A 20144-nucleotide genomic window follows, 5' to 3' on the forward strand; every position below is an offset into this window, starting at 1 on the left:
AGGTGAAAGAAGTCAGTGATGCAATTTTTATTTATTTATTTTTTCGTCCTGTATTTCCCCTTTAAGAGTTAATTCCACTGGTTGGACCAGGTTTAATCGACTCTAAATTAACTATAAACATTTTATTTCATTAGCTGTTTCCATTTATCCTGAAGAGCGCATGCACAGTTGTCTCATTCAGTGTAAGGAGAACCTCCAAGACAAATTATTTGCGTGTCGGCCTCCTTAAAGCTGGGCATAGACATGCAGATATTAGCCTTGTATCCGGCGAACAAACGCGTCTCGCAATCTCCCTACTTGCAACTAACAATATAGATTAAATAAAGTAGTAAAAACACATATCAGACGATGTTCTGGCCGTGACAGCAATCGTATTAAAGTTATGTCCGACAAATAGCACACATTGCAATAATTATCCTTTACTAAAAAATCATATTACAGCTGAGAAACATCCCTTTCTCTGATTGAATAACAAATACACACACAAAAAGATACTGTCAAATGGGAAGATCTTAAAAAATATGTTTTTTAGAATTTTGCAGTATATTTATTTAATAGGCCACACCACCCAGAATGTTATTCTAAGCAACATTTCTATATAAGTGGTAAAATTGTACATTCTTTGTAAATAGAATTGCAATTGAGAGCAGTATTTCTCCCAGTATTTTCTGCACTGGCAGTAGACCAAGTAAAGTCTCGCACTTGTCTCTTGGTTTTCTTGCATCTGACATCCTAAAGTAGAATAGTCCTGTATGGGTCTAGTTCAGGCAGGCCAGGCTTGCTGCTTCATGGCCTCGGATACTAAAGAATTCATGGGATCTTTAGATCTTTTGTGGGGGCCCTTCTGCCACATAGACCTTGACTGCAATCCATCCAGATAGCGGCCCCTCTGCTCAACACCTGCTTCTGCCTTTCAGTAATGTCAGTATTTATTTTTGACGAGTTTGCCAGGTTGGTTTGAGTTAAATAGGGGTGTTTTAATAACTGACACAGGTACAATGGCCCTAAAGCCTTTGTTACAGAAGGAAATTACCGGTAAGCATGTATAGATTTCTCCACGGTCCTGAACATTTCAGTTTTTTATTCCTCTTTGTCCTGATCTTGAGGGGCCGCTGGCCATGATATTTAGTGTTTGTACTGCTATCTCTTTTCTGTGTTCCCTCCTTTTTAATATCCAGCCGTTGCCTTTCATATATTTGTTAGGTGCTTGAACAGTTTCTCTGCTCCCTGCTTCACTGAAGAGATTAAGCTCTCATAATCTTATTAGATTTGAGAAAAGAGTCGATATGTAGCTCAGTATATTCTGTGATTCAGCAGTTGCATCATTTCTAATCCTGTGCTAATGCATGCTGTATTTCTTATTTCTGGACACATCTCAAGGCTGCCGGACGGATTAGAACAATGAAAGGTTCTTGTCTGTCCTCAAACTGCAAATGAACTGGCGGTCAAGTCCCAGTTGCCTGGTTTGATCAGAAACATTTCATAGAGATTCAGGGCTATCTAGAAAGATATATCTTGTTTGATGTTATGTCCTGTGCCGGCACACCACATTTGGAAAAGCCCACCCATTTCTGTTAATTTCTGAAATTCTGTGTATTTGAAGCTTGGGTCACCCTCTACCTGGCCCTCTTCTTTGACCCATAGTGACCTAATTGGGTACAGTATTTATAAAGAGGGTTAAGCTTGAGGGTATAGTTTGTGTGCCCAGAACATTCCATCTCTATTTATAAATACAGCAGGCAATTACCATATTATTTCACTGAATCAATTACATATATAATATTATAAGCTACTGGGTGCTCATAAATGTTTAGTAATATATGTATATAGCATTGGGAGTTGCTGCCATATTTGACATTTTTGGTTTAATATTAGTCACAGTCCCAATACTCATAACATAAAGTAAATGTGACCATAAACATTGCTTTCATTACTGTTCTCTACGTTATAATGAAAGTTCCCATTTTAGGTTATGTTCATCTGCTGCCTACTTGCCCTTTTATCCCGTTTATCCCCAGATGATTCCAGCTTGGTGTTCTCTGGGGCCCTGGATTGTTGCACGCAAATACTGTATTTCATTTTTGTCTTTTGCCTCCAAGAAAACTGTTGGGACCTAAGAATATGAATTTGATTTCCTAAGTAATAAAAACCTTTATGTGATGGAGTACAAAAAAATTAAAAAAGCCGGGTTATAGTAAATTTTAATCCATTACTTGTTTCTGTTATTCTGCTAATTGGTTTGTTAGCTGCTGTTGTAAAGGACCAAGAGAATGTGGTTGCACTATTTACAAGGCTCTTCCTGTATCACCTGTGAAAACTTAACCACACTTTTATATATAAAGGTTCTTGAAACCCATAAAGGCGAACTCTGGTTTGCCCTGCATTTGTGCAACAAGGACCAGCTCAAGTTTTGTTGCTCTCGCTTTGTATCGTGAGCTTCTAAGTAGCAGATGGGCTTTCTTAGAATTGTAAAAGCCATTATTCTGTAGAGTTTTGAGAATACCAGAAGAATAGTAAATAATGTCGAACTCGTAATAACACTTGCTCATGAGTGTCGCTCAACCTTTACTTGCAAGGTCCAGCTGGTAGTCTGCGGTCTGCATATTACCACACTCCTGCCACATTGATAAGTTGCATCGTAAGCACCAATGGCAAACTTGGCCATGGTGTATTTGATACTGCAGTAATACTGCAGTTCTTATGCAAGCACTAGAGATCAGTTCAGTTTAATATGGCGCTATAATACAGTAATATAACTGTTAAAGGGAAATTACATCCACTCATGACTCTTAAACAGTAACACCAAAAAATTAGTGTTTTAAAGGAATAACCGTATAATGTAGTGTTGCCCTGCACTGCTAAAAACTGGTGTGTGTTCGAGAAATACTACTACAGTTTATATTGAAAAGCTACTCTATAGCCATAGGGGCAGCCATTCAAGCACAGTATATACAGTAGGTAACAGATAATTTCTGAAGAATCCCATTGTATGCTACAAAGCTTATTTATCTGCTGTATATACTGTGCCTTTTTTCCCTTTTCAGCTTTGAAAGGCTTCCCACAAGCTACACAGCAACTTGTTTATAAACTATAATAGTTTTTCCAAAGCAAACACATCAATGTTACCAGTGCAGCACAGCAGTACTGTATATTGTCTTTTTGTTTTTTTGTTTTTACTGTAAGCTGGCCATAGATGCAAAGATATTGTTATGAATTTTGTATGATCTGTTGGCTTAGAATAATTGTTTCGACCAGCGGTGTAACTATAGAGGAAGCAAACCCTGCAGCTGCCGGGGTGCCCAGGATGTAAAGGGGGCCCCATGAGGCTCTGATGAACAATTTCAATATATATTGGTAAAACAGGACCTTAAATATTTGCTGTGGGGCCCAGTTACATCACTGGTCGCATCATTTTGGTATCATGGCAACTGGTCGTTTAGTCAATCGAACAGGTCAGAAAATTTCTGTCAGCCAACGATAATATCTTTGCATGTATTGCTTATCTAAAAATATCAATGGGTTACTAATCTTTGGACTTAACTTTCGTACGATTGCTGTCTGTCAATTAAAGGAGAAGAAAAGGCTTGGTGCACTTGGGGGTGCCAAATGTTAGGCACCCCGAAGTGATTGTATTGACTTACCTGAAACCCCGGGCCAGTGCTCCTATCGGCAGAAAACTGCACAGGCCCAGGGTTATAGCAGTGAGCACCACAGAGCGATCCACTTCCGTTTTCTTCTTTCTTCAAATTTCCCGGGGCAATCGCATGCGTGGTTGAACGAAATAGCCGACTCTTTAGTTAAAGTTCGGCCTTTTGTTCTACTGCACATGTGCAGCCGTGACAGAGGAAGACATTAGAGAATCGCTGCGTGGTGCTTACTCTCACTTGGGGGTGCCTAACATTTGGCACCCTAAAGTGCACCAAGCCTTTCCTTCTTCTTTAATGGCCAGAATATCATCTGATTTGTAATTTTCCTACTTTATTTTATTCTACCAAGTAAGTTGTATATCGATATATTAATACGAACAATCTTTTTTCCCACAAATAATAAAATCTGCACGTCTATGGCTATCTTTAATCCTGTATTAAGGGGCTAGAAGCTACATGGCTTACACGTTGTAAGGATTTTTGGGGGAACAGTTTTTGTCCCTTCAGCAATATCACAGCACCACTGAAACAGGAATGATGGAATATTGGGAAGTTGCTTAGAATTACTTTTCTCATTACTTTTATCATCATTGAGCAAAATGGAAATTTGGGGTTTTCTCCTAAAAAATGAATTAAGTGGCCTTGTTCATCCTTTCAAGACTAGTCCCCCTGTGAGAAATGTACCTTCCATAATGTATACATTCTCTTAATAAATAAATAAATATATATATATATATATATATATATATATATATATACAACTGTATGTGTGTATGTATGTGTGTGTGTATATATATATATATATATATATATATATATATATATATATATATATATATATATATATATATATATATATATATATATATATATATATATATATATATATATATATATAATAGTCTGGAAGCCGGCACTGCACGTTAAAAGGGTCAAAGTTGCCTGGGTGCAAAAAAGCCCAAGAATAAAATAGAAAAATAGAGAAGCTCGCACTCACAGGACTTAAAAGGTCAAAAAGGTGTTTATTTAGATCAAAAATCGACTAACGTTTCGGCTTGCACTCTTTGAGAAAGGCTTGAGTGCAAGCCGAAACGTTAGTCGATTTTTGATCTAAATAAACACCTTTTTGACCTTTTAAGTCCTGTGAGTGCGAGCTTCTCTATTTTTCTATATATATATATATATATATATATATATATATATATATATATATATATATATATATATATATATATATATATATATATATATATTATATATATATATATATATATATATATATATTTATATTTAAAGGGGAGCGCTACAAATGATAACGTAAGCTATTTGAAAAGTTATCCTAATTTCAAACAATTTTGCCTTATACATCATTTAAAAAAATATGCAGCCTTTCCATGATTTTTTATGGTTTCTGAGAGTTCCTAAGCCTAGCCCCCTGCTCTCCTGCTGATCTGTCTGACTACTTTGCTGAGCTGGCTGACTACTGTTACTTTGTATCTACAGCCAGCTGTTCTCATCCTGCATCCTCCAAACCATAATTCCCTGCACACATGATTTCAATAAGCAAAGGAACATCATAGTGCAATGCATTGTGGGTTATGTAGTTCCTGCATGCTGTAAGCTGTGGAGAGTTGTTACAATTTATAACATCAGTGTTTAGGGGCCCCTGAGGTTGTAGTTCCAGGACCTCCTCAGTCTGGCATTGTATGGAATGCAAAGCTTTCAACTTTGTCTGTCTAGTTTATTGAGGCTGCAATCCAGAAAGTTATATGATGAAAAGGAGTGAAAGCCCATTGGCCACTCAGCACTTCCAAATATATCCTTGCAAACCACCCAGCCACGTTGGGGGACTGCAGAGTGGCTGCTGCTAATGGCATGAAGATGAATGTGTTGTATAAGTTGCACACAAGCAGAACGCGAGCTGGTTACCTCAGAAACCTGTTCTGTGTCAGTGCTCTGGGGACGCGCTTGGGAACGAGCAGCCTGTGCTGTCATATTTCTAGCACGCAAAGAATTCTCTCTCATGGTATGGACCAGTGAGGCTAGGAACTCGGCTGGTGCCTTTCAAGCTCTGTTCTTTTGTAATCGGTCATATTTTACTTTTGCTTTATACCTGTCTTTTAAAGGGGAACTCCACCTAAAAACTTATTTTTCTAACCTAATGAAAGAAAATATAATTCCAAGCAACCACCCAGTTTTCATTCATTTCTCGTTGTCACTGGATTTAATGTTATGTGTAAAATGTAATTGCTACTAAAAGCAGCAGCTGTCCATCCCGGTTCTCCGCTTCTGGCTCTAAACTGCCTTCTGCTTCATTCTGTACATTTAGAATCAGAAGAGCATAAAATACAAACAGAAAGTTCCCTTATCATTAAACCCTGTTCCTTTTTCCCAAGGCCCTAGCCTTCCCAGGGTCGGAACTAGGGGTAGGCAGAAGAGCACTTGCCTAGGGCGCAAAGGCACAGGGGCGCCAGGCACGTACCTCTTTCTTTCCCACCACTCTCCACTCCTCTCTTCTTGGCTGACAGGTCCTCTGCTCACCCTTCTCCTTGGGTAACTTCTCTGCAGCACTACCCATCACCTTACTGCATGGGGCACTGGATTCCAGCTGCATAACCTCCCTCTCTGATCCCACCACTTTAGATGTTGGGGCACCCTCCTCCACAGTCTCCATTCCCTGGCCAATTTCCTCCTGTAAATTAGGGCAATCTGTAACAATGTTGTACCAGGCATCAGGGCAAGAACGATGGGCATGTCCCAACTTCAAGCACAAATTGCAGCGGAATTTCTGGCATTCTTTACTAGGTTTCCAAGCACAGGTATGGGACCTGGTATCCAGAATGTTTAGGACCTGGGGTTTTCCAGATAACGGATCTTTCTGTAATTTGTATCTTTATACCTTAAGTGTACTAGAAAATCATGTAAACATTGAATAAACCCAATTGGCTGGTTTTGCTTCCAGTAAGGATTTAATATATCTTAGTTTGTATCAAGTACAAGGCACTGTTTTATTATTACAGAGAAAAAGGGAATAATTTTTAAAAAATTTGGATTTGATTATAATGGAGTCTATGGGAGTCTTTCCATAATTCAGAACATTCTGAATAACGGTTTTCCAGATAACGGATACCATACCTGTAGTTTGAAGGCACACTGCTTTATGTGTCTGTAGCAGAGGTAGGATTTGACTAAACATGTATGGAGCACTTTACTACTTCCCAAGGAAGCCTTTATTCACCTTGCAAGTATCAGCTGAGTAGTAGTTACTTAATTTGCTCATGGGTAAAGTGTTGGATGGGGTTTTGGATTTTGTTTGCCTAATTATTGCTACACCATTTATTTGCTTAAAGGTTGTGTCTCTAACTTGCTCCCAGTGAATATATTAGTGACACTCTATTATCAGTAGATCTGAGGAGGGTTTCGATGCAACCATCAAAGAGGTGTTGGCAGTAAATGATTAGAGAATGCAAATTGCTCTTGAAATAACTTGCCCTGCATTTCAACTCAATCCTAATCTCGCCATTTAATGTTAAGGAAAACAGGATACAGGGATGGGTATAGAAGATAATATCCAACCTCTCCTACAATTGTTCTTGAGTGACAACTCTTATCATTCCCACAGCCATAGAAGCCAGGGCCACAGGTTGGATTTTCCTTATTTAAGACAAGTTTAGATTGGGCACGCAGACAGGGGCCCCATTTGCTTACTTTGTTCATGTCTCTAAAATGTTTCATGTTACCCATTTGACTTGATATATATATATATATCGATTTTTTAACCAAATTTCTGCAAAACCAAATTGCACCAGTCCCTAACTTGGGGTGCCAGTATTCACATCTGTCAGTAGTTGTTGCTTGCCCTCTTTCTTGGGTCCCTCTAGAAATCCTCTCTCCTGGGTAAAGCTGGACATACATGGTAACTTGTGCAGATCTTTACCAGTTGTCCCAAAAACAGTGGAATAAATTAACTAACTCAGGACAGTGCTTTCATTTTATTTAGTTCCTGGGCTGTTCATTCCCATTGTCAGAGGGGAGGCGGGGTCTAGACAAGGATGCCGTTTCCCACCCTGCTCATAAAGATAAAAAAAATCTGATAAAGTACTCCATCTAGTGACCAAAGTTATATCAGCCATCTTTACACTGCTTTCTCTGCCCAACCGAGGACAATGTAAAAAGAAAATTCTTGTGACCAGGTTTACCTGGGGGCTAAAGCCTGCCCACCTGCCTGTCTCAACACCTTGATAGGTTTAACTACAACAATATGATCCCATAAGAATTTGGCAGTGGACTGAGGCAGCACAAAACACCCACCTCTTTTATATAGAAATGTATATATTGCAATTAGCTATTTGTTATCATATAGCGTTAAGCTGACCTTTCTAAATGTTTTTATCCTCCCTCACAGATAATTTAAGATGTCTCTCTATTCAGGCCCCTACTATTAATCTTCCCATCTCTCATTCGCACCACTGCTTGTTGCAAGGGTAATTTGGACTCTAGCAACCAGATAACTACTTAAATATCATAATGGATAGCTTCTGAACAAAATGCATAATTTAAAAACTGCAATAAATAACAACCTGACTGTTTTTATGCGTTGAATTCCATAGAAACCTGGACAGTTACACAGTGAGTGATTGGGGTAGCTCCTAATACCTCTTAACGGTTTGTCGAAGATTTGATTTTAATTGCAAATTTCTCCGTAATGTGTTTTTTTTTGTTTTTTTTCACCCTCCCCCCCCAATTTCTTGGGCAGTTGTTTTTTCCTGCCAGCTTCAGTGAAATAATGAGGCATAAGTGAAATGTAATGAGAATCTTGTTGTGATGTTCAGAAATCAATATCTCCTAATGGAGCTTGCACAGGATAATGCCTCCATTAATTCAATTAAACGCGTACAGTGAAATGCAGCATTAATAGAAATTGTATGGACATTACTCGCCATGTGGGAGAAGCTGCTCAAATGGTGGGGAAGGTTAAGGCCATTCATTGGACTTTTAGACTAGAAATAGATTTAAGCATTTGTAGCTTTTTATACATGCTATATCCTCTACTTTGTATACTGCATTACACAGGACAGGCTATGGGCTGGGTGAATTAGCATGGCATTTCCACATTACAGCCACTAGTATATATCCTGTAAAGTGGGCCGGTAAATGGTACTTTGGCATTTGTAATACACACTGTTGCTCTAGTTTTCTGTTTTAGTTTTTATATGTATAAAATACCTTGAGATGGCAACTTAAAAGAACACAGCAGCCAACCCTGCTCCCTTCTTCTTTTGTTTGCTCTTATACAGATAGATAGAATATCCACTATAAAGCATGGCAGGACTGCTGCTTATAGTGGGTATCGGACATGATCTGTGCCACTGTGACTGGATGCTCTGTTATACAGATAGCTAGAATCTCAGCCATAAAGCAGGGCACAGCTGCTGCTTACAATGGGTATCATATAGGATCTGTGCCACTCTGACATAATCCCGTTATACAGATAGCTAGAATCTCAGCCATAAAGCAGGACAGGACTGCTGCTTACAATGGGTATCATGATCTGTGGCAGGATGTTCTGTTATAAAGATAGCTAGAATCTCAACCATAAAGCAGGGCAGGACTGTGACACTGTGACAAAATGTTCTGTAAGGGTCTGGCCACATTGGCAGATTTGGTGAGATTAGTCGCCAGGCGACAAATCTCCTCTTCGCGGCCATTAATCTCCCCAATCTGCCTTCCCCTGCCTTCTGCCGGCTAAAATGAAAATTGCCTGTGGGCAGGCACACAGAGCGCTTAGGTTTCCGAAGTCGCTCGTAATTGCCTCACGGGGAAACTTCGGGCGACTTTGGAAAACAAATCGGTCCATGTGCCTGCCCCCAGGCAATTTACATTTTAGGCGGCAGAAGGCAGATTGGGGAGATTAGTCACCGCGAATAAGAGGATATTTGTCGCCTGCCGACTAATCTCCCCGAATCTGCCCGTGTGACCAGACCCTTAGAAGGTAGCTAGAATCTCGGCCATAAAGCAGAACAGGATTGCTGCTTACAATGGGTATCTGATAGGATCCTTGCCACTGTGACAAAATGCTCTGTTATAAAGATAACGAAAATCTCATCCTAATCCTATATAAATAGGAGAGTTCGGCAGGTTAGGGTAAAGTGCGGATTCTCTGGGGTCATTTGCGGGTCTCGACCCTCACATCACTATCTAGGCCACAAAGCAGTGCAGGAATGCTCTTTACAATGGGTACTGGATAGGGGCTGTGCTCTGTAATAGTCCTATTTTTATGTATATGCAAAAGTTAATATTTATTTATTTTTTTTGGAGAATACAAACACTTTAAGATAGAAAAAGTCATTGTCTGCTGCAGCTGCTCCAGACCCTAGTGTGAACAGCCCCAGGCTAATTTTGGGCAAATTCTAATTGTGTCATCACCATGGCAGTAACGTTAACAATCCTTTCATTTCATGTGCGTCTTTTTTTCCAAATGGAAACAAATAATTTTTTGTGTAAATTGCAATTTAGCACTTAAAAAAACAAAAGAGCAAATACACGTTTTCTTATAATGAGGTGTAAAGCTGTGATTTTTTTTGAACATATTGTATTTTCACCTTTTGCTCACCGTGAAGCCTAAAGCACAGTATTCTTTTCTGTTCAGTCCTCTTGGGCTTTAAGATAATTTGGGGTCACACCATAAATGTGACCATGCACAAAATGAACAGGGCGATGTTAATGAAAAAGTTCAATGAAAGCGCGACAAGCTGATGGAAATAGACAGGCTTGTTTATTAAATCTATTCAAGTCAAAGACACATTTTTGTTAGAGGAGGAAATAGTGTTGCAGTTTTGTCATTAAAGAAGATAGAAAGTTAAATCACTAGATGTTACTCACCACCATTGATTAAAATTATTTACCTGATACCCTGGGCCAGAGCTCCTATTAGCACAAAACTGCACAAGCCCAGGGTTCAGCGAGGACCACAGCCGCGTTTGTCCACGCCCATCTTTGTGATCACACCCCCTAATTAACATGTTAATTTTACAAAATTTGGCAGGTTTGAACAAATTTCTGTAATTTTTATGTGTTATTACAGTTTTTCTAATGAAGGTTGAATTGTCCTTTAAAGGGGTTGTTCACCTTCCAAACACTTTTTCCAGTTAAGTTGATTTCAGATTATTTCTGGTGAACAAAGACTTTTTTTCAGTTACTTTCCATCTTTTATTTTTTACCGTTTTCCGAAGTTTAAAATTCAGTGCTTCGTGTCTGATGTTTCAATCTGGCAGTTCAATGATCCAGGAGCATCTGAACTGTTACAATTTGCTACATTTAGTTGATACAATTAGTTGATGCATTTCTCAGCAGTGTCTCTGGAATATTAGCAACTATTTTATCAATTCTAACAGCTGCCTTTAAAGGAGACATTTTGTGTAAAAAAAAATAATAATGTACCAGTGCATTATAGTCATTTGGATATAGAAGAATTGCTCTTTAAAAAGTAGTGTTTCAGGCTGGTTTATTGAATATTTTTGCAAAAACCCTAATAATCCCTCCCTTCCACTTCATGCTCCCTGAATTCCCAGGCTGTGCATGGGAGCCGGCTCTCGGCTCACTGTAATCTAGGACCGCAACCAATCAGCAGCTGGCAGGACCTGATAGGAAACTGAAATCTGTTTGCGCTTGTGTGACTGCAGGGCTGTGATTGGCTGTCCCCCTCCTACTGTGCTTCTGACAGGAACCGTTAGGACACGCCCACCCCTCATTTGACAGGGACCAGAGAACATCTATAGGGAGCTCCAATAAAGGGGCGATTTTCATAAATAATATAAAATTTTTAGCACCGTGTAAAAGCAACACTATTTATTACTTCTATTTGCCTACAAATGTTTTCATTTAGCCTGTGTCTCCTTTAATTCTCCTCAGCAGTGACAAAGATAACAAATTTCCCCAAGAGACCTGCTTATCTTAAATTGTTACAAAAGTATTGAAGTATCTATTCTGTGCTCTCTGCCAAAAGGCAATTAAATTAGAAACTTTGTATCTTTGTGGCTGTGTCAGGACATTTAAGTAAAGGTCCCCATAGATGCAAAGATTTTTCGTTGGTGAACGATCGATTTCAGTGCAATCCGTCAAATTATCGTGAGGCTAGTGGGAATCGAACGATCGTACATTTTACGATTTTTCATCCAACATCTGTCAGAAAATTGAATGACGAGGTTAAAAAAAAAAATTCTGTCCCAGTGCAATCTATCTGTGTTTGCAGGGCCAAGCAGGCAGCTACACTCCGTTTTCCTGGCAATATCGCCTGAAATGATCTTTTTAGTTGATGGACAAATCGTACATTTAATCGTTTGTTTCGAGATAACGAAAAGATCTCTTAAAAATCTTTATATCTATGGCCAGTTCAACACTCCGGGTTGTACTGTCAAAATGGGGATTGTCCCATGAAAAACAGGACAGTTGGGAGGTATGCCTGAGGCTGGTGCAGTTTTCTGCCAACAGGAGCATCAGCCCAGGGTATCAAATAAGTGATTACAATCACTGGGGGGTACATCCCCTCTTCTTGGGGTTTGTACTGAAGAGCTATGGTACATTCAGCATTAGCCACAATCAAATCTTCTGTTTTGGTAAATATAGTAAAAGGCAGATTAGAATTTGATAAACTGCTCTGGAGCAAATATGTAGCTGATCCCCCCCCCACCCCTTCCAGATTTGTAAGAAAGATCTGTAACCCCCAATCAGCTGCACCATATATCATATTTTTGTTTGTTCAGGAGAAGAAATATCATTAATCTGCTTTATGGTACATCAGCACAATATGAACTTTGTGTAAGGTTTAGCATTTTTTTAGTCATTTATTGAATTATACTATTATATATACTGTTGAGCAAAGAGAAATATGTTATAAATGTGACCCTTCCCAGTCGTAGTGCATTCTTTTCCCTCTAATGTTGGACCCCTCCAGCCTATATGTATGTATTGTTACGGTTTTGTGTCTGTGTGCGGCACACTGTGTGAGCTGATCCCTACAGTGACTGAATGAAGCCTCGTGCTAATTAACTCATCATTGCTAGTGTTCTAATGGAATGTGGCAGTGTGTATAATTCTTTGTTAACATGCTTGTGTATAAACATCTCTACTCTCTGTGTTATCTGTGCAGACTGAGACTTCCTGGTGAGTTCTCCCTATCATTGAGTCTGTGGCGGAGCAAAAAGGGGGGGGGCAGGTAGCATGGTTGCCTTAAAGACGCCTGCAAGTCACCTTTGTACAGCAGGGTAGAGTTGCCTTTGGACTGGGTAAAGATCTAATATCCAGCTGTCTTTGGCATCCTCAGCTGATATATTAACCTTGGCACACCTGATACTGAATATATTCACCCCAGTCAATGGCATCATATTTGGTGCATCTGTTTGCCCTCTGTGGGTGTATGTTTCAGCTACAAACCACAGGAATTTCGTTTATCTGACCCCTGCTCTGGCAGAATGTGGATTTGAATGTTTGGTAGTGTAAGACCCCCTCCTGTGGCAGAACATATGGGTGGGGGACAAGTGATCACATGCTACACAGTGCATGTTTGTTTCCCAGGGCTCTGTGGGGAAGACTTTTTTTTTTCCGTGCTGAATATTGCTCTGGCATTTTCACAGCAGCTTTGGTGGTAAGTGGTTAGAGCAACACTTGTTTCCCATAGATCCTTTCACAGATAACCAATGTGCAAATTGCATTTAGTCTCGGAGGGTTTTTATACTCACTGCATGCCCTGTAGGGGGCATAAGAAGTCAACCTTAGTCTTGAATAAATTGGTTAAAGCCCCCCCCCCCAAACTTCTCAGTGCTTTAGCTTCAAGAAGCATCCTATACACAATATAGCGCACACCATTTGCCAATGAGATTGTGTACCTACATTCCAGAGTAAAGTTGTGTTTTTATTTTTATGAAATATGCAAAAGTCGGGTCAAATCCCATTACATGGCATTGAAATAACCAGACTTGTTTGTTGGGATCATACAGAGCAGGAGAATGGCTTATGGGTGGTTTCTCTTCCATATTCCCTATAGGAAGTCATTGTTTTGTACCAAGAAAATTATTATTTTTTTTTTTGGGGAATGGAAGCTGCCATATTGTTGGTACAATCTTACTATATGTGCAGACTGCACACTACATATCTTCTCAACTGGAGCAGTCAGCTAGGCAAGCAGGGTGCCAGCCCTACTGCTGTGTCTTCCCTATAAGCTATGCCCTAGAACAGGTATGGGATCCGTTATCCCGAAACCCGTTATCAAGATCCAAATTAGGGAAAGATCCGTTATCCAGAAAACCCTTAGTCCCGAGCATTCAGGTCCCATACCTGTACAGTACATTTTAAAAAGGAGGGGGGGATAGCTGGAGATAACCTTGCCTTCCTATGTCTGCTATCCTCATTCCGCCCACCCACAGCTCTTGTTCTGTGGGTGCCCGCCATGTGCAAGACCCAAAGGTGGTCTTGACTATTTTTTTTGTCGCAGTTGAGCGCGAGGCTGTCTTTGTGACAGCCGACCTAAGCTGAGGTGCCTACTGTGCTGCAAGCCATTTATTTGCCTATCTATCTATCTATCTATCTATCTATCTATCTATCTATCTATCTATCTATCTATCTATCTATCTATCTATCTATCTATCTATCTATCTATCTATCTATCTATCTATCTATCTATCTATCTATCTATCTATCTACATATATATAATATTGGTCCTTGTTTATCTTCCTAAACGTGCAACCATAATCTCACCTTCCGCCGAGGATTCGTTGAACTGACACCGATGAGATATTTTATCAAAAATCAGCTGCTGTGCAAATCAAATCACATTTTCAAATTTTAAGTCGGGAGCTTGGTCGTGAGCTGCAGCAGAACACTTATCCAAGAACTATTTGTATATTTTGTGTTTTGTTTTTTTTTTCTTTTATTTCTTATTTCTTTTATTTTTTTGCTGTGTTTCTACGGTTTCTTTATCACCTATACCAGACAGAAACGGAAGGCAGTGCATTAAATTGTGGGGTTTCGGGCTAATATTCACTCCAATTTTTTTTTTTATCCACCCCCCTCTGCTGTCATGCAAGTGCAGTTTTAATGATGAAGAAAATATATATCTTACCCCTTTTCTTGGCACTTTCACACGTTCACACATTTTTTTTTTTTTCTCCTTTGCATCATCTGCTGCTGAATTGCTAATGAGGAGCTGAATTTAGCGTGAGACGTGTTTGACTTGCTCTCTGTTGTTACTGGTTGGGCTCCTGCTGACATCACCATGTACAGCTGTTGGGTCCCTGTTCAATGCACGGCTCTTGGAAGTGCCTTAACAGACTGTTTGCAGGTACCTGGTGCATAGAGCAAGTATAGCCTTTGCAATAAGCGCTCTCCCAAAGAGCCGTGCAAGGGAACCGTGTCGATGCTATGGAAATCGCATCTCCTGTAATCTGGTGCAATGAAGCTACATGCCGGGATGCTCCAGGTATGTCACTTCTATGACTTTGTAGCCTCTGTCGGCTTTCACCTTCATCTTTATACCTTCCTGGGTATCATATTAAGGTTTGTTTGTCATTTGTTTTATTTGCTTTTCATTGCAAAGTGCTTTAATACACATAAATATATCATTTTCTGCTCTTTTTAACGCAGAACTGTTTTTCCATTATTATGAATTGCCTTCTCTCCTTGTCAGTAAGTTAAAAAAAAGTAATCCTAATTTAGCTGTTTTAATTAAACCTTAAATTAAACTGAGTTTTCATGTGATTAAACAGACATCCAACCCTTAAGGATTCGGAAGTATACGGTATGTATCTGTGTTGGAGAATGACACTTGGCGCTGGTTTAAAGGCTTGGTCGTTTGTTATAATTCATGTTTATTTGTTCAATAGGTGCACTTGTAGTGCCTGTAAAGTTGTATCACATGGGCTAGTGTCCTGGCAGTTTATTTGTTAGGAAGAAACTAAAGGAATGTGTTTTATGTACTGAAGACAAAAACATGACATTATACTACAGTGGATTAGTTGAACAAATTGCAGAGTTTCTGGTGTGGAAGCTCTTCTTGTTTGTGGCAGAACCATGGAAGGATATGGTTTGTTAGATATTTCTTTCTATTGTGCATTTGTCTAAAGGGATTCATTATTTAGGAGAATATTTTTTTTGTACATGTTTTGGGACTTTGCCTTTACATCCCAATTGTATTTAAGTTTACATTACAGACTGGGTTTTGTATATGTATGTGTGTATATATATATATATATATATATATATATATATGTGTATATATATATATATATATTTGCATATGACTGCAAAATATCTTTTTTCCCTACGTTTTGATGTCATATTTCAAATGTGTATTTGTTTAATATGGACTAGTCGTTTTTTGGTGGAAGTGTTTCATATCTCTTGTTTATATTTTAAGAGAGAAGAAAAATACCATAATGACATATATTTTATAATCAGAATATGGTTTTATAATGGATTAATTATTTGTGCACCCATGCCCATCTATAAAATGTAACTCATTGCACTGAATTCCGTTCACTGTTCCTTTAAGTTCCCCCCCTTTTCTTCCTAGGGTTTCAAACATATGGCCGTTATGATATGTTTTCCATAGGGGGTCCATATGGATAAAGCTGTGGACACTGAGTTTCCATATGCTCCTATTGTTCATGGGATATTTTTAGGGTTGACTCTTCCACTACTTTTATAACGATGTAGCTATCATGGTGATATTTGGTAGGAGGCTTGCTGCCCATATGTATTTGTTCTTATCCAGTACCTATTAGACATACTATACACCGTGCGTATTAAATAGCCATGCACAACAGGAGTGGGAGGAAATGTGCATCAGATCTGTAACCCTTCTGGGATTTGCTCCCCGTACCCTGCTACTTACTTAGTATTATTGCTTTTATATTAGCTGTACTCTTCATCAGTTTCATGTGACCTATTAAGCTTCTGTATAAAATCATAGAGAATACTTTTCTCCCACTCTTCCCCCACTCCAACACACTCATTTTCTTATATTAGTGCCGGATTGTTTATAATGATTAGAGCAAAGCAAATTGCCAAATCCCAGGCTCGTTTTCCCATTATGCTTCTCAATCCTCTGGCAGACTCTGTTGGCATCAAATGGGCTTATTTTTATAAATGCACATAACCGCCCTAAACGTATCCCGGGCTTGCAGCAAAAATGATTTGTTTGATATCACACGGGGATCTGTTATTTTCTAGTGCCGCGCCATTCCCCCTGTTCAGGTTAATTCAGAGTTATTGGTTTCATATCAAGTTTGGAACCACTGAAACGTTGTGTTTGTACTCTGTAATTTTTCTTCTACAAGCTTCCAACATCTGTTTTTTGCTGGCAGGCTCGCGTAAGGCATGCTGCACCTGACCCAGTGCAGTATCATTCTACCCTGGACATTACTTTGGTGACAAGGACATGGGACGACCTCTGTCACTTTCCAGACAGTTCATTACGACTGACATCCTGCTTAATCTCAGTGGGAAGGAACCCGAGTCTCTTTCTCTGTCTTGCTGTGGGACATCACATACTCCTAACAGTTGGATACATCAGGTAATCTTTCAGCATGGACTTCCTTAGGTCACCCAGTGCTGGGATTGGATCTGTTTTCATTACCATAAAATCGAGTGGGGTGGGCTGACTCGCTGCCATAAAATGAAAAGGTGGGGGAGGAAAAATGATGAGAAAATCAGGGTTCCTTTAAGTTGCATAGGCAAGCTTATTCAATAAAATCTCAATAAAATTTCTTTTTGCCTTTTTCCCTTGTTTACAACCACATCCGGTTGCTAAAAGGGACAATTTAAGGTCCATTTTTCATAAATAAATGTGCAAATCAGTGATGCAGAAAATGTTTTGGCAAGCAAGTACCATAAAAACAAGCAATAGTAACCACAAAAAAACGGGGCCGACTTGCTTTTTATTGTGCCATCTGCCCAACACCTGGCGAAGAGACCGTTTCATCCTTCCGTGCTTACAGTAAAAGCAAGATGAATAATGAGGGCTGCTGGTGGGAAGACATTCTGCAGCAGAGTCCTTTGGTTGGTTGGGGGGAGAGCAGATCAGCTCAGTATGTGTAGGGTCTCGCTATGCTGCTCCTGTCAGTTATCTGGGCAGCGATTGTGGAACAAGTTTGACAAGTTCAGTTGAGTAAAACATGAAGTCTGCATAATGCAGCCAGTTTGAAACACGAAGTTTGGGCATTGGATTCAAATTTATCTACATCTATGATCTTGGTTTCTTAATTCTGTTTGCCCTCTTTCTTTCCCCTTTTTCTCCTATGTTTATTCTTTTCCTTTTAGTTCCCTTCTCTCTGTTTGTTCTGTTTTATTCCCTTCTTTTCTTTTTTCCTCTCCTTCTTATTTTGCTTTTTTCTATTTTCTTTTGTCTTCCAACTGTAGCCCTTTGTCTGTCGTGATATATTCTCCCCTTTTCCAGTTCACCCCCTAGTGTGCAACATTCCTCAAGAGCTAATTATAAGGTTTAGGGAACTGACAGTTCCTATACGGATCTCTTGGCTTTCCTCCTGTTTCATGCTGGAAGGCTGCCTTATAAAAGACAAAGCTTATTGTTAGTTTCTCTTTGACAAGGGTCTTTGCAGTGACCCCAGGAGGGCAGAGATCACATGCTTTGAATGGTTGCTGACATGCTTAGGTTACTGCCCCTATTAATGAGGTGCTTACTGAATTTAGGACTAATTAAATTATGAGAAGGGTGTCCCAAGATTTTATCTCTTAATCATGTGAGATGGGGGGGTGATAAGTATTTATATGTGCCCTTTAAGCTGTCCTTTTGTTCCCCCTACCTGTGCAGCACAATTTTTTTTTTTCTTTCCGAAGCTGCAGTAAATGTTACTTCTTCCTGGTTGCTATGGTAACGGGAACAGATCTATTGTTCAGTCTATGTTTAGAATCCCGACTGGCACTTCATGAAAACCTCCTATTTTCCAGAATTATATACCCTTAGAGAAAGACTGGAAAAACATACCATTTACATTTCACTTGATGTCCGTTCTTTAATGGGGCGCAATAGGCACCTTTAAAGATGTAAACCAGGATGTTAAACGGTATAACTGGCAGTTATACCGCGTTTCATTGTGTTACTAATTTAATAAAGAAGAAATTACAATTAATGCATTAAGTGGAAAACAAAACATGCCTCAATGTGTGACTTGTATAGGAAGAGATCCCATACACTAAGCTGCTACATATATCATAGATGCAAGTAAAGGGATTATTCTGTGTGATATACATATGTGATAAATGCACACACACAAAGGAATTTGTGTGTGTGTGTGTGTGTGTGTGTGTGTGTGTGTGTGTGTGTGTGTGTGTATATATATATATATATATATATATATATATATATATATATATATATATATATATATATGTATATATATATATATATGTATATATATATATATATGTATGTATATGTTTTTTTTGTTACAAATTTGGTCAAATTTACTAGACAGGAAAAGAATATCTGTCTATAAACCTCATTATTTTTATGCAAGTTTATAATTCTTCTGCAATGTATTTAAGGTTCTGCATATCCTTGATTGCTAAAGTGACCTTTTCAAATGAGGATGTCTGGTACTGTTGCTGTAAAGGACGGTTCCGAAGCCATGCAGGGATCAGAGACCGACATGAGACACTCCACCTCTTTAGAAAACCTTATAAAATCTGAGGGCCACGAGAAATTGCTAAGTGACAAAGATAACAGCTGCTCCACTAATCAACAAGACGCTACGGTAAGGCAGGTTTCTCCGATTTACCCCTAAACATTGTGATGGTGGTACATTGTGATGTGCCTACAAGAAGCCTCTTTCTCTCTGTGCTTGTGCATGATTTTCCAAATTCATGCAATTGATGATTTCATTTTTTATTTTACTATACTGTATTTAATATCCTTTTGTTTAAAACAATTAAAAAAAAAAGGCAGTTTGGTGTCTGCGATCAACTTTTTATGTGGTTCTAAATTTGCCCATTTATGTGTCAATTTTGTATGAGTATAAATATTTTGTAGTGACATGTACCATAAACATTCCTTAAGTACCTTCTGAAGGCAATTTTTTTTTTGTACATATGGGATCTGTTATCCAGACTACATTACCTAGGAGCTCCTCACATTTGCTAGAATGTTTTCCTATGAGAGCATGTCTTGCAATCGGTCATAAGCGCTACCTCATAGCTCGTTCTGTTACATTTTATATGAGACATTTTAAATGTCATGTGGGTTGGAAAAAAATCTAAAGTGCCATCAACAGTGACATTCAAATTTGTCAAAGTCTTATCTTTTTCCATTAGTGAAATATTTGGTGTTTGTGACGCTTAGCACTAAATATCCTCATTATATATTCCATTGGCAGAAAAAACATCTATTTTTCATACTGCAGTATTGCCCATTAACTGAAGCATAGACGCATAGCAAACCCTGAGGCCTGAAAAGAAAAATATTTTTTTAATTGAGCCTAATGTAA

At 38.9% G+C, this 20144-nt stretch overlaps 1 protein-coding gene across 11 annotated transcripts in view; it reads left to right on the forward strand.

Moving 5' to 3' along the window:
- The window catches only part of r3hdm1.S (R3H domain containing 1 S homeolog), a 67447-nt gene that overhangs the window by 12287 nt on the left and 35016 nt on the right, over positions 1–20144 (forward strand). For 10 of the 11 annotated variants that reach the window (XM_041578565.1, XM_041578558.1, XM_041578561.1 and 7 more), the window contains exons 2-3: positions 17007–17215; positions 19207–19415. In XM_041578565.1, the coding sequence (XP_041434499.1) occupies positions 19245–19415 (171 nt within the window). In that variant the 5' untranslated portion in view covers positions 17007–17215; positions 19207–19244. Of the gene's footprint in view, positions 1–14940; positions 15122–17006; positions 17216–19206; positions 19416–20144 lie in introns of those variants that run through there. The other variant, XM_041578559.1, reaches the window with a different exon arrangement.

The sequence above is a fragment of the Xenopus laevis genome, chromosome 9_10S, assembly GCF_017654675.1.
Source record: "Xenopus laevis strain J_2021 chromosome 9_10S, Xenopus_laevis_v10.1, whole genome shotgun sequence".
Lineage (NCBI taxonomy): Eukaryota > Metazoa > Chordata > Amphibia > Anura > Pipidae > Xenopus > Xenopus laevis.